This window comes from Etheostoma cragini, chromosome 20 (genome assembly GCF_013103735.1).
Source record: "Etheostoma cragini isolate CJK2018 chromosome 20, CSU_Ecrag_1.0, whole genome shotgun sequence".
Classification (NCBI taxonomy): domain Eukaryota; kingdom Metazoa; phylum Chordata; class Actinopteri; order Perciformes; family Percidae; genus Etheostoma; species Etheostoma cragini.
Genome location: NC_048426.1, coordinates 5,638,833 through 5,658,414, shown reverse-complemented (window position 1 = coordinate 5,658,414; position 19,582 = coordinate 5,638,833). Strand labels below are relative to the sequence as shown.

Genomic DNA, 19,582 nt, shown 5'->3' with positions numbered 1-19,582 from the left:
CCCGCCTGCCTGCCCGCCTGCCTGCCCGCCTGCCTGCCCGCCCGCCCGCCTGCCCGCCTGCCTGCCTGCCTGCCTGCCTGGGTAACTTCCATAGCCTGCACAGCTGAGCGCCTTTCTAATGTACAGGCGTTTAATATGAATGTCAGTGTGTTGTTTCTGTAGAGAAGACAGCCGGGAAAGAGAGAGTGCCTATACTACAGTAGGCTATAGCCTACAATAAGAGCGGCATCGTAGTTTCCCTGCGCCGAGAGAGGGGGAGGAGGAGAGACGCTGATTCACGGCTTGCAGGAGGGGGAGAGAGAGCCGTGCGGACGGGTCTCTGAAGATCCATCTCTGATCTTAAAATACCGACCCCCCCTCTCTCCTCTCTCCTCCCCCCCATCCTCCTCTTCCTCCCCTCGTCATTGACAGCTCTGCGACCCGGTCAATCCGTCAGACAGGGAGGATCTGGGGAGGAGGGCGCCCAGGCAGGAGACAGCTGGACGAAAGGCGATCACCTCCGGCCGGTTTGATCCAATCGCAAATACATACCGAGCAGCCGGCTGCATGGGGATCTGCCTCTCTCTCTCTCTCCGTACATGAGGACGACACAGTGGCTTCACCGGGGGATTGTGGTCCGAGGAGCGCGTTTTACGCAAGACATCCAAGCAGCGAGATTCCACTGTGACTGTTGATAGGGCGATCGGACCGGCCAACAATAATAAGAAAGGGAGGCGGAGAGGAGCTGTTTCGCAGTTTCTACATAAACTCCCCGGAATAGCCTACACATCCAGGTAGGTTATAGGCTAACGAATATCCTGCGGCATGATGCAAACTCAGGGATATTAGGCTAATTAATCAGCGTGTGGATGAGGGATGTAACCTGACAAACCTTTAGCGATAGACAACAAGACACAGATAGGCTTTCTATATGAATATGTGACAGCTTGTAGTAATAGGCTACCATAGTAACCATGTTGGAAGCATTTCAAGATCCACGATAGCTGCAAATAACAGTCGATAGGAGTGATGTGATGTGGTCCGTCCCTCCGGAGCGCTTCATGCTGCCAGAGGTCCAACCTGTCTAAACTCCCATGGCTCCTCATCCTTGTGCACATATGATCCATTGCAACAGGCTGCAATGGATTCGTGATAGCGTCTAATGGGTGTGCCATTAAAATAATTGGCGCGTGTCAGCGCAAGTATTGGATACTAGTTACAGCCTGGCGAGCCCATTCCTGCTGCTGATTGGCTGAACACCTGCATTTCCAGGTTTTAATATAACATCTTTAGTTTTTGCTTACACAGGCTATTTTGGCTTCTTTTGCACCGCCTGTCACGGTTTGGAGTTGGATTTGGACACAGTGTGTTTCCTGAGGCTGGCCTATTAGGTTCAGGAGGTACATTCTCTGTGCATCCTTCCACGTATAGGCCTGGATGCAGCGTGGAAGTTACGGTGCGGGCCTTAGGATGCTCCAGCAGGGATTTCCCCCCTCAGGTAGCCTCCACTGGCGTCGGTGTAGTGAGCGAAACGGCCTTCGGATGATTAATCGGCAACAGCTGAGGTTCTCTGCGTGTCTGCTGAGTGCATGTTTACGCGCATCTCAAATAGCTTCTTTAAACAAGACCCTCGTCCCAAAATAGGGAAAGAGATCTGTGAGCAGAGCAGCCCTCTCCCCTCTCAGCAACTGTCTAAGGCTGTGCTGTGCTGCCTGCATCACTCAGGGAATATATAAAGGGTGGCGATCATTAAAAGTTGCATGGAATCAAACATTAATGTTACTTTTCTCTTTACAATCTGCTATCTCAGAGGTGCACAGAAAGGCAAAGAGTAGGACTGACCAGGGCTTCAACTGTCTATAGGCCAGGATCATTTCCTCCATGTATCACACTCAGAAAATCACAAAAAAAACAAAATTCTTAAATCCAGATGGATGTATTCCTATAGTATGTTTGGTAAGTGCAACACTCCAGAATACAACGCTATTTAGTTTAATATCAGAAGAAAACAGCTGGACCCAGAGATTATTATTTTTTGGCATTTTTGCTTAATCGATTATCGAGGTTTCTCACTCATGACAAAAGTCTAACAATACATCATTTTCTTCCTGACACATTTTAGTCTATTTACTCTGTTATTCAGTTGATTTGGACACATTATATATAGTTAAAAATACAAATAAAAAGCGTATAGTGCGTCTTCTCCTTGTGGTAAAAATGCCTTACTAAAGGAATGTAGTCCGATTGGTCATGAATTAGTTTTACTCTCCTGTTATGATAGTCTAAATGCTTTTTCAGACATTTTACACCTAACAGGATTAAAAATCAGGGAAAACAATTAACTCATTTGATAGAATATATTCTATCAGTATAACATTATACGGATATTTGCACAGTTATCTCTTTAAGCATCAGGCCAACCCTTTAATTAACACATTAGAGAATGTCTTCTTTATAAGATGGGAGAAGTTGTTTATTGTCATAATCGGCACTTTTTTCTATAATAATAATAATTTTGTTCTATATTTTATACAGAAATAAGTGTTAAAAGTTGTGTAAATGGAGTTTAAGTGGGTTCACCCTCAACTATTTGTGGTTGAAGATGTCAGTGTTGGATTTAATTGGAATATGTCAAAGCTGAACTGCACCCTTCATTTAAATATGCCAGTTGGATTATGACTCTTAGGTTCCTGTGCAGTTTTTGTAAACAACTTTGTCTTTTCAGTTGATTCGTAATACTGTTCGTTGGCAGCTGAACAGTCTTGATTAAACTCCAGCGAGAGTCCTCCTCTACATTCACTATGCAAAATACAATCCTTAAAACAGTAATTAGTATGCAAATTGTTTTGTGTAGCTTCTGATTTAGGGGTCAGGGCTCTAGTGTTGGTATAGAGAAATGGAATCGTTCACTCTGCATCAGCTGCCAGCACTGTGCTGTGATACAAAATCAATATTTAAAATACAAAACCCTTGTGAGGTCAAATGTAATCATTTTAATGAGCTTTACATTATTGCCAAGACTATGTGGTCATGTGTCTTAAACGGTTTCTCAATCAATAAACCAATCAATCAAATCAATCCATCCCTATTGGACATAGTATTACTAGCATATTTTTGCAATATGAAGATTTTGTTATAGGGCCACTATTGAGCCTGTGACAGCAGTTCCATGATGTCTTCTGTGGTTCTGGAGGTAGATATGTGTACTGGGCATTTGCTAGTCAGGGGAGGCTCCAATGCTCATTATGGGGGTGCATTATTGGAATTGTAGGTTCCAGCATTTTTTTAAGCTTTTAGGAAAGAGAAGTGATCATGTGATCTGTACGTCTGGAGAAGGAAAAACACATGGTAATCGATGCAAGGTGTGAACACATCAGAATGCATTGTGGTCAGAATGCGATGGATTGGCCATGCACACCACACCTGGAGGGGTCTGGTGTCAATGCATACCATACAACGTGATCATTCTTAATACAAGTTTCCACCCAGTAAGTTGAAATGTCACCAAACGTCTCCTTTCCCACTGGCCCCTGCTCCAGAGGTCACCCTCCACGTCAGGTCCGGATCACATTATTAATACCAGATGTAAATGGGGATTTTAAGTCAGCGAGTATCACGTGATACTGCTTAGATTGTTTTTTAAATCTGTCTATGACATGTCTTCTAACTTTATGGACCACATTGTCTCCTCAAAAAGAAGTTTGTAAGGTTTTCCTCATGATGGGGTGTGGGGAAATGTAATTGCTGCGTGGATTGTGTTCACAAGCTGTTATTTTTGAGGACGTGCAAGATTTATGTCCCGTACGGAGAAAGCGTTTGGTTTTTGGTTTGGTTACTGGAAGATTGTGGTTTCTGTTAAATGTTAATAACTTTATGTTCATTGCATAACCGCTATCTTTCCCAACCTTAACCAAGTGACGTGTGACCTAAAAAAGTCAAAAAATGACTCAGTTGCTATGGACATGATAGAGAATATATGATACACGTTGTCAGTGAACATTGTACTGTTTGTTCAGTATCAATATTTTGCAACGTGCTAGATACATCAATTACATTTTCTCATTATGTTTATAAAAAATTTGCTGCATTACATTTCTTTAAATATGTTAAAATTGGAAATTAGTATATTAATGTCATTTATAGGAGATGGTTGTTGGGAAGGGAAATACTAAATAAATGGAGGCTCCCTTTAACGGTCTTGTGTCAGCCGTGGTAGTTGTAGTAACAAGGTTAGGAGAAATAGTCATGTTAGATTAATAGTAGTAGTTGGTAGCAGTATTGTTAATGTTAGGACCTGTCCTAACATTAACATTACTATACTTTTGAAAGTAATATTCATACCAGTAGCAGTAGAGGAAGTAGTAGTACAAGTAGTGTTATCAGGGCCTTAAGGATGAGGTAAATTTCATCAGGAATTAATGTTTACATGACCTTAAAAAGATTACTACTTAGTGTATAGAGCACAAATTTGTCTTTTGGGAGACCCTGGAATGAGCACAACCCTGTCCAGTGTTACTGTATGGCCTTTATATCGTTATCATTTTCTGTATCACTCTGGTAGTTTGCTCATGGATTTATGGGGATTTGGCTTGTTTGTTTTGTTGTACCTGTTTATCCAGAGTAGGCCGACTGAGCCCATTTACTCTTTTTCATCACTTCCATACTAGAACACATTTACACATGGAGACATGAGGCCCCCCTGTCTGCATTGAAGTCCTGAAGTGTTAAAAGGACAGGAAATGTCAGCTCATTTAAAGCTGCTGTAATGAGTATTTTTCAGATACTGTGAGTACCTGTATTTAAATGAGGTTGTTTGTAGTGACCGTTATTACACCTACTGTTTCGGTTCACTCTCACGGCTCTCCTAGAGTCGTACCTGGCTGTAGCAGCTCTGTTAAGCAAAAAAACAAAACAAACAAAAATGGACCGTACACTACATTGCCAGCACCAAACAGTAGACGGATATTAGCCAGCTAGTGAACAAGCTAGCTGGTGAACGTACTGCAGCATCCAGCTGCTGAGGAGCCAGATAGTTCCCTCTGGATTTTGGTGTTGACCAAAACAGATCTAAAAGAATATTATTATCTTGGATTCCTAATGTGGCCAGAAACATGACTTCAGCATAGGAAGGCACTCAGAGAGCGCAGACCTCAGCCAAGCCCACGCCCTTTCTCACAACGTTAATGCAGTGTGAATTTATCCCAGTCGTAATTTTCTAATACATCTAAAGCCCCATGAATGCAGCCCAAACGCCCTCTCAGGCTATGTTAACAAAAACGAAAAATACTTTTTGTAATTGCACCGTGATTTGGATCCGCTCCGAAATCTGATGGCTTCTTCCATGACCTGTACTACACCCTTCCACCCAATAAACTGGGCCTGTAGTTTTTTTTTTCATAATCCTGCTGAGACACCTACAAACCAACGGGACAAACCGAACCGACAACTAAAGATGGTCCGATACCATTTTTTGTTTCCCGATACCGATTCTGATACCTGAACTTGTGTATCGGACGCTACCGAGTACTAATCCGATACCAGTGTGTTATATATTATATCATGTTTTAACAGCTGTATACTACTGTCCCTGTATGGATGGGATATGATATCTAACAGCTGTATACTACTGTCCCTGTATGGATGTGATATGATGTCTAACAGCTGTATACTACTGTCCCTGTATGGATGGGATATGATTTCTTTCTTTGTTGGTCTGGCTCAGGTTAAACACTTGTGAAACATGAACAAACAATGAACACCACAGATCTTTTATCATCCAGTTTGACAGTCCGTCATAATAAAAAAAGAGCATAAATAAACTACTTTAACTTAGATTGCTGCATAAACTCCGATACTTCCTGATCCGATACCAGCGTTTGAGGCAGTATTGGAGGCGATACCGATACTGATATTGGAACATCTCTACCGAAAACTCAACTTTTCTGGCAGAGGTAATTAATGTTGCTTTGTGATGGATGTGTACATGTAGGCAACTGTTAGCCAATACAGTAAGCTTGCCGCATCAACGATAGAGTAATCTTAAATCACGTTTCTTTTTAAATGACTAGTCTAGAAATAGTGAGATCAACTTAGCCAACCTTCAAAATGATAACATCATTTTAATATGTATATAATACCTGGTTTGACTTTGACTCTTTGGATTTGGGATACTCTGCCTCTTGTTTATCACCTAGTAATTAAATGACCAGTCATTTAATCATTCCCGTCCCCAGGTTGTAACATACTGAGAGGCTCTCTAGTGTTTATATTCTGGATGCTTGGTCTGTTTCTGCCTCATTGCAGTTTCTGACCATCCACCCCTATGCAATAAAAAAGACAGGGAGAAGCTAGCAGGTCAGCAGTGTTGCTCTGATTCTCAAACTGGAGCGGCACTCCCTTCACCTTTTTTCAAAAGATTCCCTTGCTGTAACTTTTCAAATAAAAGTAATTTACAGTAAAAGTTGATAGGTCTAGGACTGTTATTGAATGCACGTTTTCTTCATTCCTAAAAGTGGGCTCTTGTAGGTGAGTTTCTGTGTTAAACTTTCAGATTGATACGAATAAGCTGCAAAATCTATAGTTTTTCAGATGCAACTTTTCTCTCATTAAGTTACAACTTTGTCACTTCATTATTTCCCCGTTGTTTTTGTTTGTGCTCAGCGCTGCCGGTTCTCACAGGGATTGCATAGCTGGCTCCTGTCCATATCAATGGCTCTGCTGATTCAGTTACATTTAAGTTCCTTGTCTCTCGTTTCTTCTGCTGTTTGCTGTCATCCCTTCTTCTATCCTCCAGATCAGTGTACTGCTCTGCAATCTGCAAATATTTTTTTCATTTCAAGTTGAGATATCCTGCATTATTTCAGTTTTATCACCTCTTTAAAAAAAGCACTTCAAGAAAGACATATACTTCTAAATGTTATTGAGGTTGTGATCCCTTAAAAGACATTGTAATACTGATAGTGATGCAATTATTTGTGTCTATGAACCATTAAATTAGAAATATTAGGAAGGATTTATTCCAGAATGAATTAATTGGTTTTGCGAAACCCTCAGTTTGCACACAAGAAATTGATAGAAACTTTGCCAATTTTTTTCTTTTGCAGACATTAGGTGTGTGTTGACACTGACCAGGTTCCAGAGACAATATTTGGCTTTTAAATTGGTGTCCGTGCTTAAATATGCCACCTCCTGTTTGACTATCATCCCTTCCACTGAAAACTCTGTCAGCTATCCAAAACAAGCTAGTGGTCTGTCTGGTTGATGGATATCACTTCAAAAAATATCACTTGGGAGTTTCAAGTAGTTTTAAAAGTCTTCAGATCCAGTGTACTGCACAATAGCTAAAACGAATAAGAAATCTACATTACACTGCATAACATATGCCATTTAGTGGGTGCTTTTATCCAAAGTGCCTTAAAGTGCCATGAGTGCTTACTGTACAGATTTTAGTGCAGGCGGCCCCAGAGGTAATCAAGCCTTTAACCAGCAATCAGAACACAAGAATGCACTTTTAGGTACAAAATGTGGAAAAGCTTCAAATACATTTAGCTCAACAAAAGCAAAGGGAAACAAGTGTGACAGTAATACAAAACATGTAAATCCTTTAGTGAATCCAGGACAGAATGATTACCTTCAGAGTCTGTAGCTGTCTGAAAAGATCATTCTCGTCATTCATTCAATTCAGAATCATCTCTTGAGATCTCCTGAGACACAACTGTCTGTGTACCTCAGGGGCCCAATGGTGTGGTGGGGGCTGCAGAGGGGCCCCACCCATCCTCCTGAAGCCCCAAATAATCACAGGTACTATTGAGAAGAGAGCTTTTATAATAAATCCCCTGTGTTATCTCTTAAAGCGGCTCACGTCTTCTCAGTTTGGGGTGGTTAACTGTTCTTCGTGCTCCCATTGCCTCTGGCCTTCGCTTTTAGCATCAAACGAATTGTCAAGTCGTATCTCATAAGGGCTGAAGAGGTGTGTAAGATCCTTAGCCTGAGTTTTTACGACTTCGGACAACGTCTGCATTGGTATTGTAAAGCTAGTCTCTCTTGCGGAAGTGGCAATTGGGCATTTAGAGCTCAGTATATAATGAATTTGGACGGGACATCTGTACCCTTTGTTTCAGTTTGCCTCTTGATGGTCTCCTGCCTCCCCTCTGCTGTTTTTTTGCCAATGCGACATTTTGGACAGTGCTTAGTTTGGCAGCATTGTACGCCTGCTGAGCGAGCTGTTTGGTTCCGAGCTGTGTATTACCCCTGAGATCTCAGACAATCACACTCAAATCCTCATTATTGGGCGCACGTATCCACATCTTAACTGAAAATAAACTTCATGATTAGAAATGAGCCCCCAGGCCATGATTTTATTAAACTAATGTTATCTACATTCTTCATATTACCACAAATCTCATGAATTCCTAAGCATGGGAAAGTACTTTACAGACCGCCCCTCATAGATAACACAAAGGTCTCACGACTGCTGTTTGTACAGAAGGAGGCAGAAACTCATTGAAGTCTTCCACAAGGATTGTGGGATAATGTGTATTCTTGCACTCCTATGAAATTGAGAAATTCTTTTCCCAGTGTATGTTTCTGAAATGCAAACACAGTCTTGCACACTTGTGCTAACACTGCTCGTCAAACTTGGGATTTCAAACAATGTGAGTCTTAGGTTGGACGACCATTCCATTATGGGATTAAATGAATCACTGTACTATTATGTTTAATAAGCAATGCATTAAGAAAGTACAATAAATATTTACACAGCAAACAAAATCCCATATGAGAGTAAACTCTTTGTCTCTTAAATATATATTTATTTATATGAGATTCATATAATATTTGTTGTTTCTGTCTGTTGTGTTTAGGTGGTGAGTAGAGGAAGGTCACAGCCCAGTGCTGGATCCCAGGGGGACTGTCAGTGTGGTAAGGACCCTTGAGACGAAGGAGGGTGCATGGAGGGTTCAAGGCCTGTAAAGCCAGGGTCGTCAGCCTGCCTCTGGTTGGGGCTGGTCTCTGTGGCTGTAGCCTTCCTTTGTACAGAAGCCCGGACCACTCCGAGCCCTCTGCTAACCCCAAGCAATGCAACCTGCGCGGGAAACTCCAAGTGTCATGCAGGGATCATCCTGCCCATCTGGTATCCTGAGGATCCCTCCATGGGAGACAAGATCGCACGGGTCATTGTGTATTTTGTGGCCATGATCTACATGTTTCTCGGAGTGTCCATCATTGCTGACCGCTTCATGGCGGCCATCGAGGTCATCACCTCCCAGGAGAAGGAACTCGTCATCAAAAGGCCCAATGGAGAAACAACCACCACCACAATTCGGGTGTGGAACGAAACGGTCTCGAACCTCACCCTCATGGCCTTGGGCTCGTCCGCCCCTGAGATTATGCTCTCTGTAATAGAGATCTGTGGACATGGGTTCAAATCTGGTGAGCTCGGGCCTGCCACAATTGTCGGCAGTGCGGCCTTCAATATGTTTGTCATCATTGGCCTCTGTGTGTCGGTCATTCCCCAAGGAGAGGTACGCAAGATCAAACACCTCAGAGTGTTCTTTGTCACTGCAGGCTGGAGCATTTTTGCTTACATCTGGCTCTACATGATTCTGGCTGTGTTTTCTCCCAACGTAGTCCAGGTCTGGGAGGGTCTCCTCACACTGGCCTTCTTCCCCATATGTGTACTCCTTGCATGGGTAGCGGACAGACGACTGCTCTTCTACAAGTTCATGCACAAGAAGTATCGCACCGACAAACACAGGGGTGTGATCATCGAGACGGAGGCAGAACGCTCCAAGGGGATTGAGATGGACGGCAAGATGGTCAACTCTCACTTCATGGACGGAGGGGCGGCAAGCAATCTTATTGGTCTGCCTGAGAGCAAAGAGGTTGACGAGTCCCGGCGCGACATGATCCGCATCTTGAAAGACCTGAAGCAGAAGCACCCCGAGAAAGAGATGGATCAGCTGGTTGAGATGGCCAACTACTACGCTCTCTCCCACCAGCAAAAGAGCCGTGCCTTCTACCGCATTCAAGCTACACGCATGATGACGGGCGCGGGAAACATCCTGAAGAAACACGTCGCGGAGCAGGCGAAGAAGAGCATCAGCGTGCAGGAGGTGCACGTGGAAGAGCCAGAAGAGTACGTGTCTCGAATTGCGTTTGAGCCTGCCGTCTACCAGTGCCTCGAGAACTGTGGCGCCGCCATTCTGTCCATCACCAGAAAGGGTGGCGACCTCAACAAGACCATTTATGTGGATTATAAGACTGAAGATGGCTCGGCTAACGCTGGGGCCGATTACGAGTTCTCAGAGGGTACAGTAGTGTTCAAACCAGGAGAGATGATCAAGGAAATAAACATTGGCATCATAGACGACGACATCTTTGAAGAGGACGAGCACTTTTTTGTCCGGCTCTGTAATCTGCGTGTCCTGGAGACGGAGGACGAGGTGCTGTCCCCCAACAGTCTCCCATACCCAAAGGCCATGCTGGGCTTCCCCTCCGTGGCCACCGTGACCATTCTGGATGACGATCATTCGGGCATCTTCACCTTTGAGAGCAGCTCGGTGCACATCAGTGAGAGCATTGGTATTATGGAAGTGAAAGTGCTAAGGACTTCTGGAGCAAGGGGGACAGTCGTTGTGCCTTATCGCACCATGGAGGGTCTCGCCAAAGGAGGAGGGGAGGACTTTGAAGACACTTACGGAGAGCTTGAGTTCAAAAACGACGAGACCTGGTAAGACAGCAACTCCTTTTTTTCTCATGGTTGGGCGGAAGTTGCTTTTCATTAAGGTGATGTTGGCAATTTATTATTAAGGATTTTTAATCAACCAAGGTTATTGAAAATGAAGTGCATTTAGTAGTTTAAACAACTCATTATTCTTTGTTTGGTTCTCTTTTGCATCCTATTGATTTGTGTGATTTAAAAAGAAAATGTAATTGCAGATTGATAGTGATAAACCTATCAAGTAACGATAGCTACAGTGCATATAAGATATGAAAGCTAGGTTCAAAGTTATTCAGCAGCCTGCCAGACATGCGTCTCATTCAGCATTTGATGCAAAGATGTTGTCTTCTCTGCCTCTTGACATTATTTAATTTGGAACATAACCTATTCATGTGCTGTTTGCACTCATCACTGTGAATTTAAAAACGAACTGGTTACATTTAGACAGTGTGCGCTCTCATCTGAGCGTGCTCTCTCTATCCCCTTGTTTTCCTGTCGAGAGAGTTTGCTCTAATCAAAGCTGCGTCTGTAGCAATTCTGTGTGTGTTGCATGCAATAGGGATTCAACTTTGGGATTTGTCACACAACTGTGGAAACGGGAAGTCCTTAAGTAACCCCCCCCCCCGCTTCTCTAATCCCCTCTGCGAACTGGATTTTAGCACTTTTTCTTTTATTTATTCTGTCATGTCTGCTTCGATTAAAAGAAAGCAATATGGAAGAAAAGCAAGAGTATAACAAAGAGAGGGAGAAGATTACAGCTACAAAGGTCAGAGGTCAGGCTAAGGCACATGCAATAATCAGTACATGGCATTTAGGTCAGCAGGCATGCTGTGTCATGCCGAATAACAAGTCTTTGATTCCATCTGGGGGCAGCTATGCTAATAAAGCTTGCAGTTTGGTAGTAAGCAGCAACGTTATGCAGCCTTGTCAGCTGTACCAACTGTGTAAAGTCTGCACTATAAAGCACATAGACTCGATTCAGAGTGGGCTTATTTGGCAGCGTTGCTACAGTCTATAGCCACGACATTCCACTTCCGGGATTGCTCCCGTGCCCCTGGAAACACCGCCGATGCATGTATGTCCTTTTCCTTCCGATTTCTTTGAGTTGGAATATTAAACTCTGGTGGATTCATGATGACTGTGGTTAACCGCTCCTCAGATCTCTACAGGGTAAATTGAGACAGATAGCTAGACTACCCTGTCCAATCAGTTTTCTCTCTACAGCGGCTCCGTGCGGACCTAAGCACCGCCCATGACGATTGTAATAGGTTTAAAGAAACGCCAATAAACTAGAGCAAGCTTTTCTCCCATCCTGGAATGCTCATGTTGCACTGGGGCGCTATGCATTGTATGATACTACAGCCTTTTTTGTCCAGTGTATGTAAGGCAGTGCTTTGGGATACTGGCATGTATACAGAATTGCGCCTGGGAAATATTGATTTGTTTATTTCACAGCTTGCATCCGCTTGCATCTCACACATTGGTCCGCAGGCACTAAATCAAAGTGACATGCCTCTGTGACATCCCCTTCCCTCACCAATCAGTAGCCTCTCAGCGTGCTGTGGCTCACTGGCAGGGCCTGAGCTCCAGGGTGTGGGTTCCTGAGGGCTGAGGCAGCCCAGGAGACAGCGGCAGGAGGGGAATGAGTGTCGGGGTGATCAGCATGCTCTTGGGGCTTGCTGAGCTCTCAGGGTTTTGGCTTGATTTATGTGAGAGTTGCTTTATGGGCCAGGCCTGAAGGCTGCCGGTGGGAGTAGAGGGGAGAGATGTGGAGAAAGACTGTTATTATGATACTGCGATGATGTTGTGGCCATTGTGAGGAAATGTTGGTATATCGATCTCTTCATTGTGTTGGGCATCGTGCTGCGAGTTACATGTTCTTACAGTGCTGCAAGGCTTTGTTGTGAGAGTGCACAAGTCGACATGCTGTGAACTGATGAATACTAGTAGTGATCTGGGAGAACAATCAGACCTAATGGTCAGATAATTGTCGCTTCAAAACATCTCAATATCAAGATTTAAGTTACTTATTATTTATTATTTGTCCTGGGGGAAATCTGTCTTTCACATAAGTGCTGTTAATCCAAAGGCAATAAGTCAGACATGACATGAATTTCATTCAAATGCCCTTTGAAAACCCTTTTAATGACCTGAGTTTAGGAGATTCAAGAATCGGACTTTATAGACCGAATAATAATTTAAAAATAGCCTCAGAACATTCAGTAGAACAGTAAGGATCTATGTTAAAGAGATTGCCAAACTCACCAGACTCCATTTGAATAAGCAAGCATACAGCCAGCATGTTTTTACATGTAAATAGGTGTTTGTAGGCGCCTTTCGATAGTTTTGTTTTGTTTCTGTCGACTTTGAATGAAGTATGTTTTAATTTGACGAAGTTACTGTTTATTTAAATGGAGTCTGGTGGGTTTGGCTATGGCGATTTCGGTGCTGTTGGCTGGGTTGGATCAGCGGTGCAGCAGGCGCACGTGTACAGAGACGTTTATGTCTCAACACCAAGGTCCGGGGTTTGAATCCGACCTGTGACGATTTCCTGCATGTCTCCCCCCATTTCTCACCTAGCTCTCATGTCAAAACTGAAAGGCAGAAAAGCCCAGAAAATAATCTTTAAAAAGGTCTATCTCTGTAGTAGGCCTTTAATCGTTATAAAATCGCAATCTCGATTCACCCCTGTTCGCAATTTAATTTTGAAATAACTTTTTTTTATACATGTATAAATGTTTGTTTTTTAATGACTTTGATTGGGATTGATTGTGAGTTATAAACAGACTTTATAAAATAGGTTTTAAATGCTCTCCCTTCTCTTCACTGAACCCTGAAGGCTTGTGGGGATGTGCAATGTGCTATAGGTGCCAAAAAGAAATCTATGTTTGGTACTGCCAATTAGTTTTGTTTGTCATGGTTCATGTGTGTAATAAACATTACACTTCCAACATTACAATATCCTGGCAGAGAATCGTGATATCAGTTCTAAGCAAAAATATCTTGATTCATATTTTTCCCCGAATCGTGCAGGCCTACTTTGAAGGGATCCTTTTCTTATAATGTAGTCAGACTGACAATCTGAGCATGTCAGTGGCCAAACAAGCACTTTTAATGGACGGAGATTTAAGGTGCGCAATTGCAGCGCTCTTGCTTAATACTGGACCAATTTCAAAGATTGTTGTTCCCATCAGTCACTTAGACGCAAAAACATGGGAAAATATGTTGTAAAAAAAATTTAATTTACCCTTTACGACATCCATGTCATATTCTAACAAACCTCTATTATGCATTTAGGTTGAGGATGTGTAGATTGATTATTTAATCAAAATATCAATGTCGGTGAATTGGTGTGGCCTTTAAATCCTTTTAGCGAGAACTAAAATCATCTTGTTTCTTTTAAATCTGTTGTAAATGCAAACCCTGACATTTGTAGTGACATTTCAAAGAAGAGGGCAAAGAAAAAATGATATAACTAAATGAGAAGTGTCGAAATCAGCGTATTTGGAATAAATGTGGAGGAAATGGTCTCGTTGACGTGCACACTGACATGTGGAATACAGACTAACAAGGGATGACTTTAACTGCAGAGACAGCACAAGACATACTGTGGCTATTACACTAAACTCACCCAGTCAGTGTGGATTAATGCACTCACCATAGACTACTGATATATTTCTCAAAACATACAGGACATTATGCAGTTAAGCAGTTAAAACAAAGAAAATTGTTCATATGCACGAACACGCTCGAGTATTAATGTGACATTTCCTTCCCCCCTTCCCCCTTCAGAGACTTCTGGGGTCTTTTGTAGAAATGGCAGACTGTTGTTACAGAACTCCCAACAAATCTCTGGAAATTTCCATAATTACGCTCGGATAGTGATGAATTAGATTCTGTGTGCATCCATAAAAAAGACAAAGAGGAGCAGTGGAAGTGACAGCTTCATCCAAAAGCATACTAGAAGATTCATGAGAACATTTCCATACACAAAACAAAGGGGATGAACGTGTAGAATATTCACTAAAAGGCATAATTACAACAATGCTTCTTTCGCTGCCTCGGAGGCTCTCCTCAGGGTCCTTTTCCCGCTCGCGACATGAGAAGAAAATCCAGAATTTATTTGCCTCCATTGCCTCCGCATTCAGATTCCAACTGAAATTGACAAAATAAAATGTTATGTTTATTTCCTGTTTTTGCATATATGTTACGATGGCAGAAAGATTCCCTCCTTTTTCACCCCTTCTCGCTCCTAATTCAGTGTTAATTGTGGGGAGAAAATGAGGGCAGAGTGTGCTCCCTGTCTAAAGGGCCGGGACTTTCTCTGCTGTCCTCTTCAGGACAATTAGACCACATAGAGCGTCAGCGCTCTTCTCTTCTCTCTCCCCCTGCTTTACGAGGCATTGACTCTCAATCTCTTTTGACACACTTTGGGCCCATTGTTATCAACCAGAGTGGAAATTTATTACAGTCCTAATCTGGCGCTCTGGAATACATCACTCCAATTTTTAGGGGGACAATAGTTCTCAGCACGAAGGATGAAATTGAATAGTCTCCTGGCGGCAGGGCTTCTGCTCCGAGCTAACAGGTATGAACTTCACCGAGGCACCGCCGGCGTCTTAAAAGGACGTTTTTATGGTGGTCATAGCTATGAAGTGGCTCTTACGTTAAAGGGTGCTTCCTAATAGGTTAGGTAAAGCTAACATGCTTGGGTGGCACAGAGCAGGGACCCCCACCTTTCTGGTTTGTGACACTTAAAATGAGCCAAGGTCTATTTGTGACCCATCATCAGGTTACAGTCTCAGTGTAGACATTTGGATCGATGTCTTTTGCTCAATGTGTTTATTTTTTTTTTGGACTAATCAATCGTTTAGGCCAAAAATTTGTCAGACCAACAGTCCAGAAGCCAAAGATATTTTAATTTACATTTATATGAAACCGACAAAAGCAGCCAATTCTTACATTTGACAAACTGAATCACTTCAGATTAATCAAGTTGTTTATGTTTCTTTCAATCAACTAATTGATTAATCAGCTAATGCTGTCAGCACGACATGCTGATTTTTCTTTTCTCGTATTTTTTAATTAAAATGATTTTTAGAGGTGTGACGAGGTGAAAATACTTGGTATTTCAGAAGAAAATTCAGAAAAAAAGCAATCGTGATGGAACGATTCGCCGATCGATCCATTAGTCCGTTAACAGCTATTTCGTCAACTATTTTGACAATTGATTGATTCCTTTTAACCCTTGTGTTAAAAAAAAAACAAATTGCATCACTAGTATTGCTTTTTCTGACATTTTTGACACCTTTTCAGTGTTGTGGTTGCTTTTATTGATGTTTTTTCCAAAGTTAGTTGATGTTTCGAAGACCCTTTTTTTGAAATAAAAATAAACTGAAAACAAGTCAAATTTGACCCGAAGGAAAAAATGCCACAATTGTCTGTTTCCAATTTCCCCTATATGATTACTTGCTAGTTTCCCCTGTCAACTTAATGTCTTCAGACTGTTGGTTGGACAAAATAAGACATTTGAAGACGTCACCTTGGACTCTGACGGACATTTTCTCACTATTTTCTAACATTTTATGGCAGAAACGCTAAATCCAGAAAATAATCTTTAATTCCAATGAACAGTACTTCTTAAATAAACCATTTTGAATCCTTTTGTGATCCCTCAGATTCATCTTGAGAGCCTTTGGTAACGAAGGAAAGTTTGCTTCAGGGAATATTAAATGGCGTAAGGTTGCAGGCGTGTGTTTCCTTTGACCAAGAGAAGATAACACAGCTGCTAGGTGGAGAAGCTCCGTCCCTGGAGACACGGGTGTTTAACTAGGCGCTGATGGATTCATAAACAAATGAGTGGTGTGCGGCGGACAGACCAGAAGCCAAAGTAATTGCCACAGTTGTCACGCCCGTATGAGCATGACTCTGCCGTGCTAACAAATATATTATATTGTAAATATAAATACATTTAGTCTAAATACCTTCACGCAGGGGGTTGCATTATGTTTATGATACTATCTACCCACCCACCCTCCTCCCGCTCACACAGTACCCTCACCCAACCTAGTTCCTTAAATAGCCCCTATTACACTTTGTTTCAGCGTTATATTTGTAATCTTGGGGTGTACTAGAAGAAGTTAACATGCGTTAATGTTCAAAAAACATATCATGTTTCTCATACTGCCCGTTGCTGCAGCGCCTCCGCCTGAAGCAGTCCAGCTGTGTTCCCTATCGTGGAAATAGGGAGGGGTGCACCATTCCAAAAGTGTCACGATCCCATATCGATTTTTAGGCTGACGATTCAATTCAAAATTGATTTTCGATTCAAAAACAATTCTCAGTTAAAAAAAAATTCAGAGTAAGTACTTGAAGATACTTTTCCCATGTGGTAGTATAAACGCCATTACAATATGAAAAGAAAAAATCCTGGAAATAGTGCACTATATAGTGGGTTTGCCATTTTGTAGCGGTGTTCAAATTCTCTGCAGTAAATTAAATTACTATACAGTCCACTACAAAATACCCACAATGCACAGTTATTTTTAGTGTGAAACGCACCCTTAGTTCTACTCCCTGTAAACCACAGTGAAAAGCAGCTGTGTTTTTCCTGGAGTAGAAGAAGAAACAGAAGCACCCGCAAAAATGTAACCCCTCCATGTCTATATCTAAAATATGGGTTTCTTTTTAACTAAATTACCACAAAAATGGATTGGATTCCATACAACGCTCTTTGCAAATACAATTGATCACTTTCATTCCTGACGAACATCATCTGGTCGTTCCTCTGATCTTAACTAATAGTCAAAATAATTCATAATTTCTGCTTTTTTAACTCGAATATTAGGTATAATTCTATATAAATGAGGGCTATTATACAGACCAGGAATTCCAAAAAGTCCTCTAAAACTAGTGGTAGTAAGGTGGTGTTAGTAAAAACAAAACAAAAAAAGTCTGAAAAGGGACGAAAATGACAATTTTTTGTCAGTTTTAAACCCAGGAGGACAACACAAGGGTTAAAGGAACAATGGAGCGGGCGTGGAAATGTAACATGCAACATACATACACCCTTTTACTATCGTCCTGAGTACTCGGTTTGTTTCAGGGACGTATTAGAAGTATTTTATCAAATAACCGGCGTTCTCTCGTTTGGTCGTTCCCTAACACTGTATAGGTAACTAGTGAGTGAGCAGTTTGGAACACAGCTTCTGTCTGAGCTTTTGGCCCGCCTCCCAAAACTCCAGTCAGCTCCGATTGCTAATTGAGGAATTTCAAACAGGAATGTGGGCGAGGCGTTGTTAGGCAGCTGAGTAAAAGTGCCATCTGTGGGAGAGAAAGCTCCATTTGGAGTGAGAAACTATATATAACACACTGAAAGACTGGGAGAATCCCAAAAAGCATAATAGGGGCACTTTAATATCTCTTGGACATTATGAGTGACAGGACACATGTGCATGCTGGTCCACCCAGCTTTTCTCCCTGCCAGCGCTTTCCCAGACACCCTGGAATAGACCCAGGAGGTTTACCTTACCAGCCTGCAGCCAGCCCTCTCAAACAGCCAGGATCATTCCAGCTCAGCTAATCATATTCAGTGCTGTACTTGCTGTTGTTTTATTCATGCAAACCTCATACTTTCTGTTCTCCCAATAATTGGAATGTGCCTTTGTATTTTTACAGTGCCCTAGGGTGCAATCACACTTTGTTTTCTTTGGTAACGTGGTGAAGTTTGTTTTGTAGTATTTTTGTATTTTCTTCATTACATTCCACGTCCGGTTAAAAAGTGAACCATGGCTCGTAAACAAAAGGCACACTGACTCACATGTGGGACGTTTTTTTTTATTTTATTTGTTTTCACAATCAGGGGTGATGTTTTGGCAGACAAGGGGATAAAAAAACACAAATCTAATTCCAGAAATGCATGATGCACTGGTTTGGTTGCGGACGTCCAGAAAACGTGTAGACATTTATGGTAAAACTAGGCAGCGTTTGTTTTATAGGGATTGCACATTATTGGCGTTTTTCCACTACATGGTACCTGCTCCACTCGCCTCGACCCTACTCGCCTTTTTTGGTTTTCCATTAGGAAAAATAAGTCCCTGGTTTCTGTTAACAGGTACTTTTTGGACCCTTGGGTTGTCCTTAGGTCAAATTGACCCATCTTCCTATTTCAAGGTTCTTTTTAACTACCCAATTGTAACTAACCAAAACAACATCATTGATTCCAAACAACACTCTTTGGCAAGTACAAATCTCTACTTTTATAAATTTTGAGGTATCTTATTCAATTTTATAACATTTGAAAAAAAAGTAGAAGTGGTTTTTGAAATAGTAGCCTATTGAGTAAAAGTTTACATATTCCAGTCTGTGATTATCCATCAACATACATTCTTTTAATTTTAGTCGAAATAATTCCTAATTTCTGCTTTTCAAACATTAGGTATAATTTCCGATAAATGAGGTTTATTGACCATAAATTCCAAAAATAACCGTGAACTAAAGTTAACAAGTTAGTGTTACGGAGTGTTGAAAACATTTAAAAAAAGTTAAAAACATTGATAAAAAAAGCTTCAACAAAAGCTTTGATTTTCAATTTTGACTGGAAGTCAACACAAAGGTTAATTTCAATTGTATTTATAGTATCAGTTTATAACAAGAGTTATCTAGAGACACAAGGACCCAACAGTTCTAGTAGTTCCCCCCAGAGCAAAAATTAGTTTTGACCGTGGTGAGGAAAAACTCTTTTAGGAAGAACCTGCACCGCAGAGCGTAGCAGGATGTAACAGGTCACCGCAGAGCGTAGCAGGGTGTAACAGGGCACCGCAGAGCGTAGCAGGATGTAACAGGGCACCGCAGAGCGTAGCAGGATGTAACAGGGCACCGCAG

The 19,582-nt window shown here is 41.9% G+C and overlaps 1 protein-coding gene across 3 annotated transcripts in view; it reads left to right on the top strand.

Moving 5' to 3' along the window:
- The first annotated feature begins 244 nt into the window (after positions 1 to 244).
- The window catches only part of slc8a3 (solute carrier family 8 member 3), a 142,686-nt gene continuing 123,348 nt past the window's right edge, over positions 245 to 19,582 (top strand). The window contains exons 1-2 of one of the 3 annotated variants that reach the window (XM_034857563.1): positions 245 to 773; positions 8,841 to 10,708. In XM_034857563.1, the coding sequence (XP_034713454.1) occupies positions 8,928 to 10,708 (1,781 nt within the window). In that variant the 5' untranslated portion in view covers positions 245 to 773; positions 8,841 to 8,927. Of the gene's footprint in view, positions 774 to 8,840; positions 10,709 to 19,582 lie in introns of those variants that run through there. The other 2 variants (XM_034857564.1, XM_034857565.1) reach the window with 2 other exon arrangements.